This window comes from Artibeus jamaicensis, unplaced genomic scaffold (assembly GCF_021234435.1).
Source record: "Artibeus jamaicensis isolate MK-2021 breed Jamaican fruit bat unplaced genomic scaffold, CSHL_Jam_final contig_332, whole genome shotgun sequence".
In the NCBI taxonomy this organism is placed as follows: domain Eukaryota; kingdom Metazoa; phylum Chordata; class Mammalia; order Chiroptera; family Phyllostomidae; genus Artibeus; species Artibeus jamaicensis.
Genome location: NW_026521788.1, coordinates 31,280,310 through 31,305,215, shown reverse-complemented (window position 1 = coordinate 31,305,215; position 24,906 = coordinate 31,280,310). Strand labels below are relative to the sequence as shown.

At 44.6% G+C, this 24,906-nt stretch overlaps 1 protein-coding gene across 2 annotated transcripts in view; it reads right to left on the bottom strand.

The window, feature by feature from the left end:
* Positions 1-20,962, bottom strand: part of SH2D4B (SH2 domain containing 4B) — a 116,019-nt gene extending 95,057 nt beyond the window's left edge. For both annotated transcript variants that reach the window (XM_053663988.1, XM_053663989.1), the window contains exon 1: positions 20,607-20,962. In XM_053663988.1, the coding sequence (XP_053519963.1) occupies positions 20,607-20,790 (184 nt within the window). In that variant the 5' untranslated portion in view covers positions 20,791-20,962. The remainder of the gene's footprint in view (positions 1-20,606) is intronic.
* Positions 20,963-24,906: the final 3,944 nt, after the last annotated feature.

Here is a 24,906-nt window from a genome sequence, read left to right as displayed (position 1 = left end):
AGAAATAAACCCAAGTCTCTATGGTCAATTAATATTTGACAAAGGGGGAAGCATAAAGTGGAGTAAAAATAGCGTCTTCAACAAATGGTGTTGGGAAATCTGGACAGCTACATGCAAAAAAATTAATCTCAATCACCAACTTACACCATACACAAAAATAAATTCAAGGTGGATAAAAGATTTAAATATAGGTCATGACACCATAAAAGTCCTAGAGGAAAACATAGGCAGGAAAATCTCAGACATTCCATGCAGCAACATCTTCACAGATATGTCCCCTAGAACAAGGGACATAAAGGAAAGAATAAACAAATGTGACTACATCAAATTAAAAAGCTTCTGCATGGCTAAAGAAAACAGCATTAAAATGAAAAGAGAACCAACTATTTGGGAAAACATATTTGCCGATGATACTTTGTACAAGGGTTTGATCTCCAAAATAAATTTAAAAACTCACATGACTTCACTCTAGGAACACATGACAAAAAAAAAAAACAGTTAAAAAAAGTGGACAAAAGCCCTGGCTGGTGTAGCTCAGTGGATTGAGCGTGGGCCTGCGAACCACACAATTGCAGTTCGATTCCCAGTCAGGGCACATGCCTGGGTTGCAGGCCGGTTCCCTGCAGGCCAGTTCCCAGCAGGGGATGCACAAAAGGCAACCATACATTGATGTTCCTCTTCCTCTCTCCTTCCCCCCTTCCCCTCTAAAGATAAATAAATAAAATGTTAAAAAAAACAAAGTGGACAAAAGATTTGAACAGACACTTCTCCAAGGAGAACATACAGAGGAACCAGAGACATATGAAAAGATGTTCGACATCACTACCCATCAGAGACATGCAAATAAAAACCACAGTGAGATACCACTCCACACTGGTCAGAATGGCCATCATAAACAAAGCAATAACCAATGCATGTTGGAGAGGATGCGGAGAAAGGAGAACCCTAGTGCACTGCTGCAGGGAATGCAGACTGGTGCAGCCACTGTGGAAAACAGTATGGAATTTCCTCAGAAAACTAAAAATGGAACTGCCTTTTGACCTAGCAATACTACTGCTGATATTACATTCTAAGAACCCTGAAACACCAATCCAAAAGAACCTATGCAGCCTAATGTTCATAGCAGCAAGTTTACAATAGCCAGGTGCTAGAAGCAAACTAAGTGCCCATCAGTTAATCTACTCAGTTAATGAGTAGATAGAAAAAAAACCTGTGGTACATTTACACAATGGAATTCTACGCCAACAGAGAGAAAGGAGGAGCTCCTCCCCTTTGCGACAACATGGATGGAATTAGAGAGCATTATGCTAAGTGAAGTAAGCCAGGAGGCAAGGGACAAATACCATATGGTTTCATCTTTAACTGAAACATAATCAACAAAAGAAAAAAGCAAGCAAAATATAACCAGAGACATTGAAATTAAGAACAATCTGACAGTAACTAGAGGGGAGGTGGAAGGGGATAATAGGGGGAAGGGTTTTCAGGAACTACTACAAAGGACAGATGGACAAAACCAAGGGAAAGGGTGGGAGCAAGGGAGGGAGTTGGGGGGGGGAGTTGTAGGGGAAAATGAAAACAACTATAATTGAACAACAATAAAGTAACTTTTTAAAAGAAAATAGAGAAATTAATGAAGAAAAATCTAATGTTAGTGAAATACAATGCAAATATATTATAAATACAACCAAACTTTGTTCTCTCAAAATGTAATAAAATTAAGAAGCCACCTGGCATGACTAGTTAAGTAAAACAGAAAAAATTATAGCATTAGGAAGGAAAGAGACAATGTAAAACAAGAAGTGACTACAAAAGACTATCATGTGTTAATAATCTGGAAATATAGACGTAGGCACAAATCTTCATGACCTTAAATTATACAATATTTTTCTTTAGATATGACACCAAAAGCACAAATGGCAAAATAAAATATATATAATTCAGACTTCATTGAAAATAAAACTTTTCTGTTTCAAAAGACTCCATCAAAAAAGTAAAAAAGGCAACTCTAACACTGGGAGGAAATATTTGCAAATTATATATATATATATAATTTCATATATATGTAAATTGTATATATATAAGAGACTTGTATCTAAAGTATATAAAAACTCTTACAATTCAATTATAAAAAAACAACCCAGTGAAAAAATTAGCAAAGAATCTAAATAAACATTTCTCCAAAGAAGATATACTGATAGACATTAAGCACCAGAAAAGATGCTCAACATCATTAGTCACCAAAGAAATACAAATCAAAACCACAATAATGTAACACTTCACACTCACCATGATGGCACTAATCAAAAACATATCTAATTACAAATGTCAGTGAGGATGTGGAGAAACTGGAACTCTCGTACACTGCTGATGAGATGTTAAATGGTGCAACAGTTTTGGAAAAAAGTCTGGCAGTTCTCTGTATGATTAAACACAAAGTTCCACATGGACCAGTAATTCTCCACTTAGAGAAATACACTCAAGAGAAATAAAAGCATATGCCCACAAAAAAACTTGTATATGAATGTTTATAGAAGCATCATTCATAACAGCCAAAAAGGGAAAACAATCTAAATGCCCATTAAAACATGGATAAAGTATGACACATGCATGTAATATAGTATTATTCAGCCATAAAAAGGAATGACATACTGTACATGCAACTATATGAATGGACCTTGAAAACAATGTGCTAAGTCCAGAATTCTGTCACAAAAGCCCACTTATTATATTAATCCATTCATGAAACAAAGTAGATCAGTGATAGCTAAGGGCTGGGGCAAGATGAGATGAGTCAAGGGAGGTGATAGTTAATGTGTATAGGGTTTTGTTGAAGTAATGAAAATATTCTAAAATTGACTATAGTGATAGTTTCACATATATGTGAATATCATAAAAAACCTTTTAATTGTACACTTTAATTGGGTGACTTGTATGGCATATAAATTATACAGTATCTCAATAATTCTGTTTTTTTTTTCAATTCTCTCCCAGTAAAATGTAGATTAAGGGGGTAGGGGAGTCAGTCAATGGGTGTATAGAAGGCCAAAACAAAACTACTAACCAACTAAACCTAACACCACACTATAGCAGAATGGTACTTTCAAGTTCATAGAGAACATTCACCAAGACAGATCATATTCTCAGCAATTAAAAAAAACAAATTTAAAATTTTTGATATTATTTATGGTATGTCCTCTTAACCATAGTGGAGTCAACTAAAAATTAAAAAAAAAAAAAAAACAAAGCAATCTGGGGGGAAAAAGTCCCTTCAGATATGCAGAAGTAAAACATAATTCTAGAGTTACAGCCAAGATAGAGGCTTAGGTAGATAATGCTTCCTATACTCACACAACCAAAAGAAAGATAACAACCAATTTAAAAACAAAAATAATCAGAACTGCCAGGAAATTGAACTATATGGAAGTATGACAACCAAGGAGTTAAAGAAACATCCATACTGGTAGGAGTGGCAGAGACAGGAAGCCGGGGCAGTGAGGATGCACAACGAAGCAGCAGCTGGTGGACTGGGGTGGGCAAAGGGGTAGCTGGTGAACTGGCAAGTCCCACATTTGCATGTAGATAAACTGGGAGGAACAATCGGGGAGCAAGACAGACCTTGCAACACAAGGTTCCAGCATGGAAACTAAAGCCTCAAAACCTCTGGCTATAAAAAAACAGTGGGGATTGCAGTGGCTGGAGACACTTTGAGTCTCACGGGAGAGTCCATTGGAGGGGTCCACAGGATCCTAGAATGCACACAAGCCCACCCTCCCCCAGGGGTAGCACCTGAAAGGGAACAATCTGCTTGTGGGAAGAGAGGGAAGTGACTGAAAGCAGGACAAGAGCCAAGCAAGCAGCATTGTTCCCTCAGTGACCATTCCCCCATATATGGCACAACAATGAAATGAAGTGGGTTGCCCCACCCTGGTGAATAACTAAGCCTCTGCCCCTTATAAGTAAGAGCTGTGCCATGACAAAGACATATGGCCCAAATGAAAGAACAGATCAAAACTCCAGGAAAAAAAAATTAAACGACAAAGAGATAGCCAATCTATCTGATGCAGAGTTCAAAACACTGGTTATCAGAATAATTGGAGAAAGAATTGAGTCTGGCCACTAAATAAAGAAGTGAAGGCTATGTAAAGTGAAATCAAGGAAAATGTACAGGGAACTAACAGTGAAGGGAAGGAAACCTGGACTCAAATCAACAGTTTGGAGCAGAAGGAAGAACTAAGCATTCAACCATAACAGCATGAGGAAACAAGAATTTAAAAAAAAAATGAGGAGAGGCTTAGAAATCTCCAGGACAACTTTAAATGATCCAACATCTGAATCATAGGGGTGCCAGAAGAACAAGAGGAAGAGCAAGAAATTGAAAACGTATTTCAACAAATAATGAAGAACTTCCCCAATGTAGTGGAGGAAATACACTTCCAGGAAGTCCTGGAAGCTCAGAGAGTCCCAAAGTAGTTGGACTCAAAGAAGAACACACCAAGGCACATCATAATTACATTACTCAAGATTAAAGATAAGGAGAGAATCTTAAAAGCAGCAAGAGAAAAGGAGACAGTTATCTACAAAGGAGTCCCTATAAGACCATCAGCTGATATCTCAAAAGAAATCTTACAGGGAGGAAGAGACTGGAAAGAAGTATTCAAAGTCATGAGAGGCAAGGACCTATATCCAAGATTACTCTATCCAGCGAAGCTTTCATTTAGAATGGAAGGGCAGAAAAAGTGCTTCCTGGATAAGGTCAAGTTAAAGGAGTTCATCATCATTGAGCCCTTATTATATGAAATCTTAAAGGGACTTATCGAAGAAATAGAAGATCAAAATCTATAAACAATGAAATGACAACAAACTCATAACTCAATAATCAAACCTAAAACAAAAGCAAACTAAGCGGACAGCTAGAACAGGAGTGGAAACATAGAAATGGAGATCACACAGAGGGTTAGCAACAGGGGACTGGGAGGATTAGAAGGGGGAAGAAGGTACAGAGAATAAGTAGCATAGACGGTAGGTAGAAAATAGACAGGGGGGAGGGCAAGAATAGTATAAGAAAGGTAGAAGCTAAAGAACTTGTGACACACAGACATGAACTAAAGGGGGGGAAATGGGGGCAGGGTTGTGCAAGGGAGATGGGAATGAAGGGGGGAAATGGGACAACTTTAATGGCATAATAAATACAATATTTTTTAAAAATACAACTAGACTACAAAACAAATATCACCCAGAATCATCAGAAAGGTCCAACAACCAAGGAAATAAAGAAACCACATTCATCCACATAGGCAAGAGGGGCAGAGATGCAGAGAGGCATGAAGACTCAGAATGAGTAGTCCCACACCCACATGCGGTGGATAGAAATCAGGAGGGATACCTTGGGAGCAAGTAATCACAGCACCACACCAGACCACCCAACTCAGGGTTCCAGTGCCATGAAGATAGATCCCCATACCTTATGGCTGTAAAAATCAGTGGGGGTTGGGGTGAAAGAAGAAACTGCTGAATTCTCAGGAGTCTCCTCTTAAAGGGCTCACAATGAACTTAGGACTTACTCAGACTCACTCCCTCTGGGCTTCAGCCCCAGGGAAATAGCTAGAAAGGCCACAGTTGCATAGAAGGAGAAATGAAGTAACTGGCATGAGGGTGAGTACAGGAAGACAGTTTCCTCCCAGACAAAACTCCAGAGTACAGGCAACAGCATTGTCCCTCTCCAAGCCCTTCCAAACACAGAGCCACAAAGCAGGTGATACAGAGCCCTGGTGATTACCTAAGATTCCACACCATCAAACAGAATGGTATGAAAAATTCATAAGCCACGCTACTAAGACAGGGAGCCCAAGCAACTCCACCTAATACACAGGGAGGCTGACAAAATGAGAAGACAAAGAAACATGGCCCAAATAAAAGAACAGATGAAAACTCCAGAAAAGCCCTGGCTGGTGTAGCTCAGTGGATTGAGCACGGTCCTGCAGACAAAACAGCTGTGGTTCAATCCCCAGTCAGGGCACATGCCTGGGTTGCAGGCCAGTTCCCAGCAGGGAATGCATGAGAGATAACCATACATTGATATTTCTCTCCCTCTCTCTTTCCCTTCCCCTCTAAAGATAAATAAAATATTTTTTAAAAACCCTCCAGAAAAAAAGAGCTAAACAAAATGGAGATAGGCAATGTATCAGAGGCAAAGTTCAAAACACTGTTTATTAGGATGCTCAAGGAACTCATTGGGTATTTTAACAGCATAAAAAAAAAAGACCCAGGCAGAAATTAAGGTTACACTAAGTGAAATAAAGAAAAATTTACAGGAAACCAACAGTGGAGTACATGAACCTGAGAATCAAATCAACAATTTAAAACACAAGGAAGAAAAAACATTTAGTCAGAATAACAAGAAGAAAAAAAGAATCCAAAACAAAATGAAGATAGGGTAAGCAGCCTCTGGGACATCTTCAAACATACCAACATCCAAATCACAGGGGTGCCAGAAGGAGAAGAGAAAGAGCAAGAAATTGAAAACTTATTTGAAAAAGTAATGAAAGAAAACTTTCCTGGCTGGTGTGGCTCAGTGGATTGAGCACCAGCCTGTGATGTGAACCAAAAGCTTGCTGGTCCAGTTCCCAGTCGGGACACATGCCTGGGCTGTGGGCCAGATCCCCAGTTGGGGGCATGTGAGAGAAACATTGATGTTTCTCTCCCTCTTTTTCTCCCTTACTTCCCCTCTCTCTAAAAATAAATAAAATACTTAAATAAGAAAAAGAAAGAAAACTTCTCTAATTTGGTAAAGAAATAGACATACAAGTCCAGGAAGCACAGAGAGTCTCAAACAAGATGGAGCCAAAGAGGATCACATGACAACACATCATAATTAAAATGTCAAAGGTTAAAGATAAACCAAGAGAAAAAGCCCCAAGAGAAAAGCACAGGGTTACCTACAGAGTAGTTCCCGTAAGACTATCAGCTGATTTCTAAAAAAAAATTTTTGCAGGCTAGAAGGAACTGGCAAGAAGTATTCAAAGTTATGAAAAGCAAAAACCTACATCCAAGATTATTCTATCCAGCAAAGCTATTGCTTAGAATGAGAGGCCAGATAAAGTGCTCCCCAGATAAGGTAAAGCTAAAGGAGTTCATCATCACCAAGCCATTATTATATGAAATGTCAAAGAGACTAATTTAGGAAAAAGAACATCAAAATTATGAATACTAAAATGGCAATAAATTCACAACTATCAACAATTGAATCTAAAAAAAAAAACAAACTAAGCAAATAGGCAGAACAGAAACAGAATCATACAGTTGGAGATCATTTGGAGGGTTATCAGTTGAGAGGGGGAAGAGGAAGAATGGGAGGATAGGTGCAGGCAATAAGAAGTACAAATTGGTAGGTACAGAATATGACAAGAAGATGTTAAGAACAGTGTAGGAAATGGAGTAGCCAAAGAACTTATATGCATGATCCATGGATGTGAACTAAGTGGGGGATTTCTGGAGAAAATGGGGGGGGAGGGTACTGGGTAGAGGGGGTCAAAGGGGAAAAATTGGGATAACTGCAAGAGCATAATCAATAAAACATATTTTTTAAAAGAATTTAGACCTCCCAAGTTCAATGCAAAATCTGGTTCCAAATAGGAAAATCCCAATAAGTTTTGCTAATTTTTCCCTGAGAAAAACCTGGAAAGAGTAATGCTAGCCACTGGGAGAGATAGCCTGGGGAGGCAGCTGTGAGTAACCTTTGCTTTAGCCCAGCTACTCTGAGCAGGAGCTGGAGCTGGGACCTGGAGTCAGGTTACAGGGAGTCCAGAGATAACCAGCTGGTAGCCTTTCTCAGAAACTGCCCCTGCTGACTCTCTGCTGTAAGGGGAAGCAGAGAAGTAGAGAGGTGGGGAAGCAGGGAGGTGGCACAGTATAATCCTCCTGAGCCAATAGGAGAGAAACTAACCCTGCACTGCTGAGATCAGCAACCCCAGCTGAGGTCCTGCACCTAGTAGGAGAGTGGCTCCCGTCCATCCAGAGCTGAGCAAAACTCAGTATGTTCAGTCCTTGGGCTTTTGGTAGCATCCAGGAGACAGTGGAGAAGGGGGACAGAAAGTGGGGAAGGGGGACAGAAAAAGAGGGGGGAACTATATACACTGAAACTCAAGTTTTCTGCTTGGCCTCAGGCACTGGCCTTCATGTGTACCCCATCCCCATGTGGCCAAGCTCTTTATGTAGGAGAGAGAGTGCCTGCTTTCCTAGATCCTCATCAACACTACTACCATCAAACTTTTTAAACTTTTGCCAGTCTTACTGTTTTAATTTGCACAGATGTGGTTTACTACAGAGGTTGAACACCTTTTCACATGGTCATTGTGATTCAAAATTTTACTCGTGTGAACTGCTTGTTCATCTTTTTTCTTATTTTTCTATTGTTTATCTTTTGCTAACTACTTGGAAAACATTTTCATGTTCTCTGGATACCAATTCTTTGTCTATAATATATGTTGCAAATATGCTTCTCTTTTATTTCTTGTTTTGTTCTTTTATTTTTAACTCACTTGGTATCTTTTATCAAGATTTTTTAGAAGATGGTGACATAGGCAGACAAGGTTCACCTCTTCGCACAACCACATCAAAATTACAACTAAAATATAGAACCACCATCACTCAGAATCATCAGAAATCGAGTTGAGGAACTTCCAGCCAAAATGGAGGCATAGGTAGACACACTGTACCTCCTCACACACAAAAAAGGACAACAAATTTAAAAACAAAAAATAACCAGAACTGACAGAAAATCAAACTGTATGGAAGTTATTTAACCAAGGAGTTAAAGAAGAAACATTCATCCAGACTGATAGGAGGGGCAGAGACAGGCATCTGAGCAGAGAGGACTCAGGGCAAGGTGGAGGCTGGAGGACTGGGAGGGTAAGGGGGAGACTGATGGACCCGGCAAGGCAGGGAACTGCAGACTGGGCAGTCCCACATTTGCCTACAGATAAACTGGAAGGAATGACTGGGGAGCAAGACAGATTGAGCAATCTAGAGTTTCAGTGCAGGGAAAAAGCCTCAAACCTCTGATTTAAAACACCTGTAGGGCTTGAGGCAGCAGCTGGAGAAACTCCCAGCCTCTCAGGAGAGTTCACTGGAGAGACCCACAGGGTCCTAAAATGTATACAAGCCCACCCACCTGGGAATCAGCACCAGAATGGCCCAATTTGATTGTGGGTAGCATGGGAAGTGACTGAAAACTTGCAGACAGCAGAGCAAGCTCCATTTGTTCACTCTCGTGCCCCTCCCCCACATATAGCATCGCAACCCAGCAACATGGGTTGCCCCTGCCCTGGTGAACACCTAAGGCTCCACCCCTTACTATATAACAGGTGCTCCAAGACAAAAAAAAATGGCGTAAATGAAAGAGCAGATCAAAGCTCCAGAAAAAAATATAATTAAGCGATGAAGAGATAACCAACATATCAGATGCACAGTTCAAAACACTGGTAATCAAGATGCTCACAGAATTGGTTGAATATGGTTGTAAATTAGATGAAAAAAATGAAGTAATTAAAATGAAGAAAAATGTACAGGGAACCAACAGTGATGGGACGGAAACCTGGACTCAAATCAATCGTGTGGACCAGAGGGAAGAAAGAAACATTTAACCAGAACAGAATAAAGAAATAAGAATTCAAAAAAAATGAGGAGAGGCTTAGGAACCTCCAGGACATCTTTAAACATTCCAACATCTGAATCATACGGGTGCCAGGAGGACAAAAGGAAGAGCAAGAAATTGAAAACTTATTTCAACAAATAATAAAGCAAAACTTCCCCAATCTGGCAAAGGAAACAGACTTCTAGGAAGTCCAGGAAGCTCAGTGAGTTCCAAAGAAGTTGGACCCAAGGAGGAACACACCAAGGCACATTATACTTACATTACCAAAGATTAAAGATAAGGAGAGAATCTTAAAAGCAGCAAGAGAAAAAGAGACAGTTACCTACAAAGGACTTCCCTCTCATAAGACTGTCAGCTGATTTCTCAAAAGAGATCTTGAAGGCAAAAAGGGACTGGAAAGAAGTATCCTAAGTCATAAAAGGCAAGATTACTCTACCCAGCAAAGCTATCATTTAGAATGAAAGGGCAGATAAAGTGCTTTCCAGATAAGGTCAGGTTAAAGGAGTTCATCATCATCAAGCCCTTATTATATGAAATGTTAAAAGGACTTTAAGAAAAACAAGATAAAAAACATGAACAGTAAAATGACAACAAACTCAGTTATTAACAATCACACCAAAAACAAAAACAAGGTAAGCAACCAACTAGAACAGGAACAGAATCACAGAAATGAAGATCACATGGAGGGCTATCATTGGGGGAGTGGGAGGGGCAGAAAGGGGGAAAAGGTACAGAGAATAAATAGCATAAATGGTAGGCAGAAAATAGACAAGGGGAGGTCAAGAATAATATAGGAAATATAGAAGCCAAAGAACTTATATGACCCATGGACATGAACTAAAAGAGGGGAATGTGGTTGGTAGGGGGTGTGCAGGGAGGAGGGGAATAAAGATGAGGAAATGGGACAACTGTGATAGCATAATCCATAAAATTTATTTTTAAAAAAAAAGAAATCGAGTTCTGGAATTCTGAATGGGAATTCTGACAACTATTGAATTAAAGAAACCACATCCATCCTATCTGGTAGGAGGTTCACAGATGCAGAATGGGCTGGTCTCACACCCACTTGTAGTGGATAAAAATTTGGGAGGGATATCTTGGGAGCAAGGAGTCCCAGCCCCAAATACTCCAACCCAGGGATCCCATGCCAGGAAGTTAAGCACCCCCAATTTGTGTCTGCAAAAAACAGAAGGGATTGAGTCAGTGGAAGGAACTTCTGGAGCCCTAAGCAGTTCCTCTTAAAGAACCCACACATGGACTCACCTCCTGAGACTCACTCCCTTGGAGCTCTGGCACCACCATGGTAGCAGCTTGAAAGATGCCAGTACACACAGAGAGAAACTGAAGTGTCTGGCATCAAGGTGAGCAGAGGCCATTGTCCCTTTTCTAAATCCTGTCCCCAGAGAGCCACAGAATCACAGAACCACAGAGATAGCAAGCTGGTAGCATATCTAAAACTCTACCAACCTGGCTAACACTGTTTGACCTGCCTTGAAGATCCCTAGAGACTCTGCCCCACCCAACTTATAGGCCCACCAAAGATGCTTTTTCATATCAATGGCTGGTCTTAGTTCATGCTTCACAACTTCCTAAATTCTCTCAAATAAGCAACATCTGGCTTCAGTGAGCCTGAGGCCTGGCACTAGCAGCAGTTACCCTATATTCACAGCTTAGCTTCACCTAAGAATCTCCAAGCCCAGCAGAGATTTCTTTATAGCTCAGGCTGGGTAGACCCAGGAAAAACACAGGTTGGGGTTGATATTTTCCTGCACTACCTGGGAAAACCTGGGGCCAGGACACCCAGTGGGCAGCTACAAACCATGTTGGAGCACCACAAACCTGTCCCTGCACAGCTGATTCTCCATGAGGGTGGAGGTGGGTGGTCAGTGGTCACAGCCAATTTTTGCAGCTGACTGGCCTGGGTAAATCCCTCCTATTGATCTGCCAACATCAACCAAGGCTCAACTCCAAGAGGAGGGTGTACTTAGCCCACATGAAGGGCGCAACTTGAGTATTCAGCTTAGGTGACCGGGAGGCGGTGCCACAGGGCCCTCGAGGACACCTACTACATTAGGCCACACTACCAAGACAGAGCATCATAGCAGCTCTTCCTGATACATAGAAACAAACACAGGGAGGCTGCCAAAATGAGGAGACAAAGAGACATGGCCCAAGTGAAAGAACAGATCAAAACTCCAGAAAAAGAACTAAACAAAATGGAGATAAGTAATCTATCAGATGCAAAGTTCAAAACATTGGCTATAAGGATGCTCAAGGAACTTAGTGAGGACCTCAGCAGCATAAAAAAGATTCAGTCAGAAACAAATGATATACTAATTGAAATAAAGAACAATTTATAGGAAAACAACTGTAGAGTGGATGAAGCCAAGAATCACATTAATAATGGAGAACATAAGGGAGCAAAAAACAACCAATCTGAACAGCAAGAAGAAAACAAGATCAAGAAAAAATAGGGACAGTGTAAGAAACCTCTGGGACAATTTCAAGAAGTCCAACATTTGCATCATCGGGGTGTCAGAAAGAGAAGAGAAAGAGCAAGAAATTGGAAATCTATTTGAAAAACTAATAAAAGAAAACTTCCCTAATCTGATGAAAGAACTAGACATGCAGGTCCAGGAAGCACAGAGTTCCAGACAAAATGGATGCAAAGAGGTCCAATTCAAAACACATCATAATTGAAGTGCCAAAAGTTAAAGATAATGAAAGAATCTTAAAAGTAGCAAAAAAAAAAGAAGTTTGTTACCTACAGGGGAGTTCCCCAAAGACTATCAGCAGATTGCTCAAAAGAAAGATTGCAGGCTAGAAGGGACTGGCAAGAAATATTCAAAGTCATGAAAAGCAGGACCTATACCCAAGGTTGCTCTACCAACAAATCTATCATTTAGAATTAAAGGGCAGATAAAGAGTTTCCCAGACAAGAAACTACTAAAGGAGATCATTATCACAAAACCATTATTACATGAAATGTTAAACGAACTTATTTAAGAAAAAATTATCAAACCTATGAACAATAAAATAGCAGAAATACGTATAACAACTGAATCTAAAAAAAATATAGACAAACAAGAAGAACAAAAACAGAATCAAGAATCCAGAGAGCACTTTGATGGCTGTCAGATGGGAACAGGGTGCAGGGGAATGGGTGAAGAGGTGAGGGGACTAAGAAGTATGAATAGGTCATTACAGAATAGCCATGAGGATTTAAGCACAGTAGAGGAAGTAGAGTAGCCAAAGAACTTATATGCATGACCCCTGGACACGTACAATAGTGGGGGGTGCTGGGTGGAGGGAGGCAACGAGGGAAAACTAACAGCATTATCAATAAAATAAAAAAGAACATTTTAAAATCTAGTTATATTTATCTCTCAACTCAAACAGGAATGATAACTTACGTCATTGATTTAAAGACATTTTAACATTTCTGAAATCAGGATATGTCTTACAAATGAGGAAAGAGTAAAGTTAGGGAAAAATAATGGGATCTTTTCCAGCCTTACTCCTAAATTATTAACAGAACTTAAAATTAAGAAAAAACAATAAATTTATCTTGACATTTAAACTTTTAAACTTTCCTGTTGTGCTCCAGTCCTGCATCACGCATTACACAGCTGTTCATCACTACAGTATGCATCAGAGCCTGGACTCAGTCAAGTGCAAGACCTCCTCAAAGAAAAGTCTCCATATGTCCAGACTGCCAGATGCCATGCTTGACAACCACCTGAAATTCATCATCATAATTACTGATACTAATTAACCATAGTAATGGACCAAGAAGGCAGGGCTCCTTTCTTTTGTGTGATTCAGTTACATTACACAAACGAATGATTTTCTTTTGTTCACTGGAACATTCCTGGGTTTGGTCCTAGATATGTGTGCAGTTTGTAAACTCTAACAAATTAATAAATCATTGTCACTGATTTCTAGCCAAATCCTCCAGACTCATTTTAAATTCTTTTGACAAAACAATGGTGTATCAAGTTAAATTTATAGCTTTTTAAGTAGTATATAAACATAGCATGTCTTTCTAGCTATGGTGTCTTAGATTTTATGAAGTATAAAAGACCCAACTTCCAGATCCCTAAGGGGGTGAGATTTTAAAAAGGCACTTAAGGGACCCAGGGAGACCAGACACAGAGTAGGTGTTCCATCTGGACAAGTTCTCAGGCCTTCGGCTGCCTGCCACCCTGACCCTTCCTCTTCAGCATCTGGAACTTGGGCCCCTCTCTGGGAACTCCTTCGGGCTCCCCCTACCAAAAGCCTTCAGCTGGACCAGGCCATATTTTAGTTCTCTCCTTCTAGATATGGAAAGCCGACATACTTGTCACATATGGTTCATCTCTTTTCAGAGACAGAAACAACTGCGCCCTCATCCCTGGAGACACCCACACTTGCCAGGCATAAGAGAAACCAGGGAGGGGAATTCTGTCAGTGGCCTCCCCAACCTCTCCCCACCTTGATACCATCCTAGAAGCACCGTTCCCCTGTCCCCAGTGCTCAGGAAAGGGGCCCAGAGCAACAGCTCCAGAAGTCTGGGGCACCCCTCATCCTTGACACCCCAGTGTTTCTATGCAGTCATTGCTGAACTGGATGCTACATGTGCATTTACTAGAAAACTGTTGGGACCAACAGAAAAGTTCAAGAGCAGGTTGAAGAAAGTCAGCATGCCAAAATGAATGGTATTCCCACCACATCACAGCAGCAAGAACAGGAAAGGGGCAGAAGACAGCTTCAAGCATAGCTTTCTTTTGATGTTTAATGACTTCTGTCTGACATGCTGAAAATCCTAATGGTGAGGGGCGTGCCGCTAGACTGGCCAAATCACTTGTGCAGTGGGGGAAAGGGAGAGTAAAGTATTTATCGCTTTCCCCTCAGAGGGAAAAAAATGTAGGGAGCAGTGAAACCGTTACAAAGTAGAGTTAGTGTCCAAATAATTACTGATATTCATAACTCTTGGAGATGAAATAACTAAACAAAATCAATCTAAAATCATTGACTATACCAACAGAATCATGGAGAATAATTTAAAAATATCCTTATGCTTCTCATCTTCAATAAATAATGTTTCATTCCTGATAACAATAGAGAAAATGAATTCCAGTGCATTTCTTAAAATGTTTTAAAATAGCATATGCTATACATTTTTTAATAGATTCTCCTAAAACAAAATGATAACCAAAGGCAGAGGGAAGAAAAGATTTAGGCAGTATACACTACGCAGATGCAAAGACCAAATGCAGGATTGGTCAAACTAAAATCTAAGTCAAAATTCTAAAACAAGAAATGAAAATGAAATGAGTTATATGTATGAGGGGGAAAAGTCGACAAAATTGCCATTATTTATGCACTACAGATTGTATTTTGGCTTCTACAATATATCCCAAAACACAAGCATATTGTGATTTTTATACTTTTCTGAAGATTTTCAGGGTCTAGAGGAGTCACACTACACAGTGCACAGTCTTTCACTCAAAAAGAAATCTGTTAACACCTGTCCTTTCAGGCAAGCCCCTAGAGGCATGCCAGGGTCTTAGCAGTTAGTCCTCCACCCACCCTCACACACACCCACCATATCCCTGGGCTTGGTTCCCAACCTGAATAGAAACATGCAAGCAACACTCAGTCTCATGCCACTTTCAGGCTGATGGAGGAGACTGACCTCAACTGAGCAAACAAATTCAGAAGGAAAGGAGGAGGAGGGGGGAGAGGAGGAGGGGAAGAAGGAGAAGGAAGAGAAGGGCAAGTCCATAGAGACAGAAAAGAGATCAGTGGGACCAGGAGCTGAGGGAAGGAGTGGGGTGGGGAGTGACTGCTTAATGAATGCAGGCTGTCCTTTTGGGATGATGATGAGTGGGCTCAGTTGGTTAGAGCATCCTCCCTATACACAAAGAATGAGGGTTCAATCCTTGGTCAGGAAACATACAAAAATCAACCAATGAATGCATAAATAAGTGGAATAACAAATTGATGTTTCTCTCTTTCTCTCCCAACCCCCCAACCCCTGCCTTTCTTTCTAAAAATCAATAAGAAAGAAAGAAAGAAAGAAAGAAAGAAAGAAAGAAAGAAAGAGAGAGAGAGAGAGAGAGAGAGAGAGAAAGAGAGAAAGAGGAGGGGGAGGGAGGAGGGGGAAGGAAAGAGAGAAGGAAAGAAGAGAAAGGAAGAGAAGAGAAGAGAAGAGAAGAGAAGAGAAGAGAAGAGAAGAGAAGAGAAGAGAAGAGAAGAGAAGAGAAAAGAAGAAGAAAAATGGAAAAATGTTTTGGAACAAGTTGGAGGTAGCAGTTGCACAACATTTTAAATGTATTAAATAGTCCTGGATTGCATATCTTTTAACGGTTAAAATGGTAAATTTTATGCTTTGTGAATTGTACCACAAGTTTTAAAAAAAAAGATACCCTAAGATGTGGAGAGTGCTATGAAGAAAATTGGGCAGGGTGTTGTAAAAGAAAGATTGGGATGGAGCTCATTGAGAATGAGTGGTTGGTGAAGAACTCAACATTTAACTGAGAAATGAATGATGGATGGACTCAGCCCCTTGAAGGTTTGGGAAAAGAGCAGAGAAACACAAAAGGGTGGAGATTAGGTTGGAAAATGGGCAGAGGGCAGTGAAAGGTATTTGTATTGTCTCTGAGTGCATGGGAAGCCACCGAGAAAGGGAGAAGCATGAGCTAATTGATGTATTAAAAGAGCACTTGCACCCTGGCTGGTGTGGCTCAATGGACCCTGTGAATTGAAAGGTCACCAGTTCTGTTCCCAGTCTGAGTTGCAGTCCAGATCTGCAGTTGAAGGCCATGCAAAAGGCAGCCAATTGATATATCTCTCACACATTGATGTTTCTCTCCCTCTCTTTCTCCCTCCTTTCCTTTAAAAAAAAAATATATATATATAAACTAAAAAAAGCAGTTGGCTGCTGTGTGAAGAAAGGTTTGTAGGGGTGAGAACATGGCTGCATTAGGAGAGTCTGCAGGCAAGTACGGTCAGGACCTCCGTGCTGGGAAAGGGAACACACTGAGGCTAGAAAGGCTCAGAGCACCAGGCAGGGTTGCCATGGTTCCTGAATGGTTCCCAGGAAACAGAGAGAAGGCAAATGACTAGAAGGACTGTGTCCCACAGCTTCATTAGGGCATGAACCAGGCCCAGGTGAGGCACCTAAACTTGGGCAGACATGCAGCAGGAGTAGCTAAATCCTTCAACACAGAGAGGATGCTAAGGAGAGTAACTCAGGCCCAGGGCAGGGCTGCTTCTGAGAGCTTCACAGGCTGAGCTGGTAGAGAGAAGGGGGCTAGGAGGTGGGAACCACCTCCTGACCCCAGCTGTGCAGGATGGAGGCAGTGGGGCTGGAACCCAGCTGGACTTAGAGCACTCCATAGATTGGGGTGAGGGGCAGCCAGGGGCTGGCACAGGGGGCATACAGAGACTTTAACACATAGCTGGCTGCAAGAAACACAAAGGACAAGAAGCCAGCTACCTGTATGTGCAGGCTTGGTATGGCTGTGGTCAGCCACATTAAAGGAGAGAGTGGGGAGGTGGGTGGGGAAAGATGTCTGGTTCCCAGGCAAAGGATGTCCAGATGGATAAGGAGGTGGTCACAGAGGAACCAATTTAACACTGACACAAACTGCCAGTCATGGAAGAAGTTACAGGCCCAGGTGGGGAAGTTTGCAGGGTCACAACAGCAGTTCAAACACATGTCCTGAGTCCTGTGTCCCAGGCAACAACCAGCTCCAGCCCCAAGAACCTGGGATAACTGAGCAAACACAGAAGAAGTTGGAGGGTATGAAGACTGCAACTCTTGGTATGGTGTGTGGGTTCTCGCATTGGTAAAAGGCCACTAGGAAGGAAAGAGATTGCAAAGGTCATAATAATGTGGGCAGGGGTGGGGGGGACTGACTTAAATCTAGCAGGAACATGTTACATGCCTTCCCAGCATGTCAGCCTAAGAGCACCAATTCCTGTTGAACATCAAATGTGGTCAGAAATGTAACTGAACAGCAAACATGATGGCAGATGAGAAAACAACTTAAGCTGAAGATGTATGTCTTTCACAGCAGGGTAGAACATCAAAAGATTCTCACCAAAATATAAAGTGAAGACAAAAAAGACAGGCCTGCATTCTTGGGGAGTCCAGCTATAACCGATTTAATCCCAGTTCATGTCTGTGTGTGGCCCTCAAATGTGTGTTCTGGCATCAATAAAACCCCCGAGGTCCTGTAAACTGGAATGCTCTGTATGACCAGTGCTTACTCCCACCCTCTCAAGACACAGCTGGAGAGCAGAGATTTGCAGCAACAGGCACAGCTTGCGCTATCCTGCCCTCTAGCGTGAGCCCTAGACACAATTAGGGAAGGTCTGCCAGGAAAGAGGGTGGGATGGCGGTCTTAGGGGACAAGCAGGACGGGGGCAATGGGCAGGGGGAGGAAGGCATCATTCCAGGTTTACCAGGACTACGTGGTGCTCAGGGATCCCAGGGGACTGGCACACAGCTCAACGGACACAGCAGGTGCTTCCTTCAGGACAAACTTGGTGGGGAAGGGGCACAAACTGGAAATGGAGGGCCTGGGAAGGTGAGGAAGAGCAAGTATCCAGCCAAGGGAGGTTGTCCCCAAACACTCCTGCCCTGAGCCACCATGTGGCTGCTCGGCACCAAGCCTCGCTCGGGCACTCCTGTGGGCTGTGATCTGCCGGAGCTCTGTCCAGTTCACCAAAGCCAGCACATAGCAGTGCGGGGTAAGACAGCGAATGAGGAAATGAAGAAATGAATGAGTGCACGGATCATCTATTGAACTTGAAAAGTGAATTGAAAGTCATTATTGAAAAGTGAATGGAGAGAAAAACGTCGGTCCCTGGACCCAAGGTCAAAGTCATGGGATATGCTTCCCAACTTCATTTCTTAGTATCTAGATGACTATGGATGGACTGCGTCACTTCTATGAACTATGGCTTCATCTGAAATGGGGTCACAGGCCTATGGGAGCATTCGGGGGGGTGGGGCGGGGCACTTGGTAAATGTGGCGTTCACTGACTGGGTGGAGGGTTGCTGAAATCTTGTGTCATGACCAACATGACCCAGGGACAGAAAGCAGGCACTCTGTGTGCAGCAAGAAGCTCTTCAGCCTTTGGGGCACAGCCAAGCCTGCAGAGCTTCCCCTTACCTGCCCAGACAGTTCACGGGCAGAACTGAAGCAAAGAGCTGAGATCTGAACAGGATCCTGACCTGGAATACACACATTCCTTAGTGTGTTTTCTCCTTTTTTCCCATTCTTTATAAATCAGAAAATTAATTACCCGGAAAAGAGTCGTCTGCACCAGAAACCCAAATGAGTTTAATGTATAATTTATACATGAAAATGTAGATGTAAATGTGTGACAAATCGCCATAAAAATATTTTTGCAGTTAAATTTTCAGGCATCTGTCTTCCTCTCGGAAGAGCCACTGAACAGAGGATGCGAGGCCCTAGGGCTCAGGCCGGGTGGGGCTGGCAAGGCAGCCTGTCATTTTCACTGGCTAGTGATGCAGCTGCCAGAGCTGTCTGGCCCAGAAGGCCCCACCCAGCCTTAGCACTAGCCATACACAGCCAAGTCCTTGCCCTGCCTCTTTGGGGTCCTGCTGTGTCTCATTCAAAAGGAGAATTTAACACTGTGCTAGCTCTGTGCTAGACCCAGGGATGGAAGACAGAATGGAGAAAGGTCTCACAGTCCAGGGGTTCTGAGTCCCCTGGAGGAGTGAGGCAAGCAAATGACAAATGACAATAACAATGTGGCAAGTGCTAGGGCTGGGGTGGGTCCCACAGGCCAAGCAGCTGCAGAGGAGTAAGTACTTCACTGTGCCAGGAGCACCCCTCAAAGACTCCAAGGGAGGGGACTAGTCCTGAACAAGTTTGTCAGGAAGATAAAGGCCGGGGGACATTGCAATAAGAACTACTTGTGCAAAGACAGAGGCTAGAGTGAGCATGTCCAGAGAGGTGCAAGTGTGGCCTATGGCACATGGCAAGGACTGTCCAGTAGTGACCCTGGAGTGGAGAGCAGGAGCTAAGTGCCCAAAAGGTCAGCATGCCCAGGACAGAAACAGGACTTTGTTCCCAATTGGAAATTTTAATCAGATTAAGTCTGCATACTCTGGAGAACAGAGTATACTCAGGGAGCCATACTCTGGAGGAGGCAAGCAAGCTTGTGGGGCGTGAACGAGAGAGAAGGTGAATGGGTTCTGCAAATTCTGAAGCACAGCATCCACAGAGAGGACCACCCCCGGCAGGACCCTGGGTCCTGTCCCAAGCCTCAGCAGCCCGACTGCTTTGGTGTGCTTTCATTCACAGGCACAGCAGTCCCTTGGCTTGACTGGCACAGGACAGTAGGTAAACCACCTGAAGTGCAGGTTGGGCCCTTGCTTCTTGTCTGCGCTTGCTACTGCCATTTGGGACCGGTTACTCATTGTGCAGGACATTACCCAATACACCCTCTCCAGACATCCACTGGAGCACCCTCTCACACGAGGACAGGGAGGAGGGGAACAGTGCCCAGTGCTGGCCCTGGCTGAGACCCACTGTGCTGCACACACGAGGGAGGGGGCAACTGCGTATCTTGGTTGCACCTGGCCTCTGTCCCAGAACACTGATGAGGGTCAAGAACACGCTTCTTCTTCACCAGGCAATCACCAACTTTGTCAAAGACAATCTGAGAGCCCAGTGGTGTCCTCCCAGAGCCTGAGCTCCCCACAACAAGACAAAGCCAGTCCCCATTTCCCAACAGCATCACGGTCCCTGGGTAGCCCCCTTGGAGGCCCTGCAGACCTGGTCAAAAAATTAAGGGCTGTACTAATAGGACCAGAAGCTCACAGAACAAGGGTTTCAAGCTCCAACCCCACATCACACCAGTGCCCATTCTAAAGAAGAGCCTAGCCTGGCATCAATAATCAGCCCCTCAGTAACTCCCTAGCACATACCTCGCTTGACCTTCGGGGGCCTGAGTCCCTCTGCCTGGGCCAGGGCCTCCCAAGCCTCGTGCTCCCGCCAGCGCCTCAGCTGCTCCTCTCGAATTTTGTAGAAAAGGATGTGCTTCTGCACATCACTGAGCTCAGTGAGGAGCTCAGGGTCAATGTACATGTCGTGCGGGATCTGCTGCAGCATGATGCCACCTGGATGCACACACCAGAAGGGCAGCCAGACAGGGAAACCCAGACAGGCTACTCCTCCTCGCCCAACGTCTCACTCCGAAGCCACTCCAAGAGTCCCTTCTCTGTGCAGCATTGTTACCCTGCCTCAGCTCCCAGCAAGCGACAAACTCATCTCCTCTGCCCAAGACAGCAACAGGGGCTAGGTAGCAGGGAGCCAAGAGGCAGCTGCAACCCTACAAGGAGAAGCAGGGACCAGGAACAATCTAGTCCTCCTGTTGGGTCACCAAGCACTGCATCGCAGCAGCACTTGTATCTTGGCTTCCCCTGGGGTTCAGGGACAATGCAGAGGGTCGAAGCCTCCAGCTCTGCAGGACAATGCCCAGGCACAGCCCTGCCTGGGCCACAGGTGTTGAGTGATCTGTTAGTGGAAGGTAACAATGACACCAGCTGTATCAATGACACTGCCCCAGCCAACCAGGAACTGATCTCTCCTCTGCAAGTAAGAGGAGGAGGCAGCTTTGCCTACTAATTCCATGTCTTTTGAGCCAATTTCAAACAGGACAGAGCAGCCAGCCAGCAGCTTCTAGGCTCCTCAGCCGTTACCTCCACCCACTCCACATTTCCAGTCTTTTTCTCCAGACATTTGGCATTCTGAGGTAATGCTTTTAAAACTCTGCTGGAGGGGAGGAAAAGGCTTCCTGCTGCGTTACAGCAAGAAAGAAAACAAAATGGAACCAGGAGGGACAACTGAAGAGGCTTTATCATGCAATTCAAGGACACAAAGGAGACAGACATCCTCTCCCCTTTCCCTATATTGAGGTTCTAAAGCTATACATGTGTTGACAGTTTAACCCTCAGTTTTAGTTGCTGTCATTGCTCGTTTCATTGTTTGTTGCAGGTGTCTGAAAATGACCAAAAAGAATGAAACCACATCTTTCTTCTTTGTGCCCAGAATCTGAAGCACCCTGGACAGACTGGGATGGGAGCTGCAGCTGTTGAGACCAAAGGCGGGGCCTAACAGGTACTCAGGGCTCCTGCCAGCTGCCCTTGTATTCAGATAGGGAAATTGGGGCTCAGAGACCTAGCTGACTTACCTATGCTACCAAATCAATAACTTGCCACATTGGGACTCTATCCATTTTTTTTTAATTTGACATCCACTGGCAACTATGAATCTTTTGATGGTTTAAAAATTTACCCCAGCTGGGAGAAAATAAACAGCGTTTGGCACCGTGGCCTGGTTGCCTTGGTGATCTTCATGTCCCCTTCCTCCCCTTGAGGGCCGAGGTGAATCAGGCACCCAAGAGTGGTGCACCGCAGGTAACAGGAAGAAAAATTAAGGGGGTTCGGAAGAGTTTTAAGCCCACAGCACCAAAAAAAAATGTGGAGAGCCAGGCTGCCCCTCCCCGAGGTGAAGCTGCTGTGTCCCGGCGTGACACAGACTCCGGAGCTTCCGCACAGAGGCTCCAGCCACGCAGCGTCCTGCCCCGGACCGTGCCCCTCCCTGCCCTCTCCACTGCCTTCCCCTCCCCTCCCGCGACCTCACGCTTTGCTTCGACTACCCCCACTCGGCGTCCTGACCCCTCAGGTTCTTCTTTTCTAATGTTTTATTGTTACTCTATTACAGCTGTCCCAATCCTCCTCCCTTTGCTCCCCCCAGGTTCTGAGTCCCACAGCCTTCTCCAGGCCCCCCGCCCCCCACAACTCTTCTCTTCCGCGCCCTAACCGTGGCTGGGTGGGCGCCTGAGTCCGGAGAGGACACGAAGGAAGCTGCCGGCAGCCTGCCTCCTTGTTTCTGGGTCCCCGGGTCTCCATAAGAACAGGAGGGCGGAGAGCACTGCCCGGAGCAGCCGGAAGGGGCAGGCTGCGCGCGGGCGAGCGGCCCTGTGTCCTGGCCGTGGTGTCCCGCTCACAGCGGTGACCCCTTGCGGGAGGGTGGGCGGTGACCAGACGGGAACCTCCGCTGGTACCGTTTTTTGTGCCCTAATGCGGCGGGCGCGCTCCCCGGCACTGCCAGGTCAGTGGGGCAGGAGGCCAGGCCAGAGCGCAGCCTGGGCGCCAGCTGGATCCGGTTTCCGGAAAGACCCGCGGGAGCGGCTCCGTGGGCAGCGGCTCTGCCGGGGAGCGGCTCAGCCCGGCTTGGCGCCACCTCCCGCCTGGCGCCCGCGCGCCAATCCGCCCAGTGGCGGAATCGGCCGCTCGGTCGGGCCTTGGGCGCCCCCTGGCGTCCTCGAGAAGAGGGACAGCCAGCCTGTGAGTAGACCTCGGCTGAGCGGGCCGGGATGCGTCGGGATGCGCCAGGGCCCCAGACTAGGGGGACCTCTCTCCAGCCCCGCGAAGGGGACACAGCGACTGTTAAAGTCTCAGGTCCCAGTGGCAGGGACCGCGCACGGAACGAGCCTGCGGCGGTTCCGTCGGGGGAGTGCCCGATGACTAAAAACGAGGCCGGGGGCCCTGGGGTATTCAGACACGGGTTTCTGTCTCCTTTCACCTGGTTTTATTTTGTTTTCATTTTTCATCGGCCCGGATGCGATGTATTTAATTTTGCATGCTAAACGGTTTCTTCTGGGGCAGGGATGTTCGCACATAACTGGAAACCAGCAGAATGTCCCCTCTGTAGGGTTGGGGACTGGCAATAGGTCTGCTTTGGCAAGGAAAAATGTCCAGGGCACATAAAGTGAAAAGGCAACATGCAGAATATTGTGCACAGTGTAATCCATTTTTTAAATTCTGCGTTTATTTTGAGCAAAGGAAAAAATATGGAAGAACACACGTGGTTTTCTGCTTTCTTCTGGGAAGGGAGAGGGAGACCTCTTTAAATAAGTCCATATTTTTTATGCAATGAGTAAGATACATAATTCATATGACTGAAATAAAATGTATTTCAAAAGTCCTTTAAAAATGTGACTCCAAAAATTGGCCTCTGGAAGTCAGTGCTGGTGGTGCAGGCACAGCCTAGTCCACACCCACACCCAGGCCCAGAGAAGGGCAGGGGCGGGCAAAGCCAGACCTCCCTAGCCAGGGAGGCTACTGTTGGAGGGGATAAGCCATTCGTATCATCAGTAGTCCGGAGGCTGGAGACAATCCTCAGACAGCTCTGGTGCTGGCTTGGGGAGGAGACTGAAAGAACCCTGGAGACAGGAAGAACAGTCAGGAAACTTTGGCCGAAGAAGTATCGTACCAGAGTTGCCAGTGGGAATCAAGGGGGGCAGAATTGGGAGATATTCCTTATCCCAGAGTCTCCTATCAGGTGTCTCTGCTTCCACCTAAAGTCCTTTTAAAACTTAAAAGAGATCACATCATTTTCTGCTAAAAAAAAACCTTGCAATGGCTCCCATTTTATTCAGAATCAAATCCCAAGTCCTTACAGGGGCTCACAATCTGCTTCACTCCCCCACTTCCTTAGATTACCCCTCCCCCACTCTCCCTCCGTAACTGGCTCCCCCCATACTGTTCTCCTTGGCTATCTGCAGGCATATCAGGCACCCTCCCTCCCCAGGGCTTCCACTGGCTGTTTCCTCTGTCTGGAACCCACATGGCTCAGTCACCTTCTTCAAGTCAAACTTTTAGATCCTCTATACACCTAATCCTCCTTAGTCTGCTCAATTTTTCCCTTATCATTCTGTGTTGTAAAATATCATTTTACTTGTGTTTTTGTCTATCTCTCCTTAGTAGATACCGAGCAACACAGGGCAGGTGTTCCACCGATGCCCTCGGTGCCTAGAACACTTCTTGGCATGTCGCAGGTGCTAGATAAATACCTACTGGAAAAGAGAATGAGTGAAGGAACTTTCAAGGTGGAATTGATTAAAGCCTGTGCATATACTGGGGAGGCATCCAGAACAGGATTCTGAAGAAAGGCTGCTGGAGATGTGAACCTGGGGGTCATGGGCAGATGGGCTGAACCTGTGGGGCACTGGGTGGACTGGCCTAGGCTGCCTGCCAGGGCTGTCCTCTTACACCCTAACCAACCCCATCACCTCGGCCTTGGAAACGCTGGGGCACAGCCACCACATAAGAATCAGCCACAGGAAGGCTCTTCTTAACATTTTGCCCACCTCCCCTACACATAGTCCCCTTGAGGAAGCTGCTCTCCCAAGAGCACATTTAGGATCTCATCTGGTCTCAG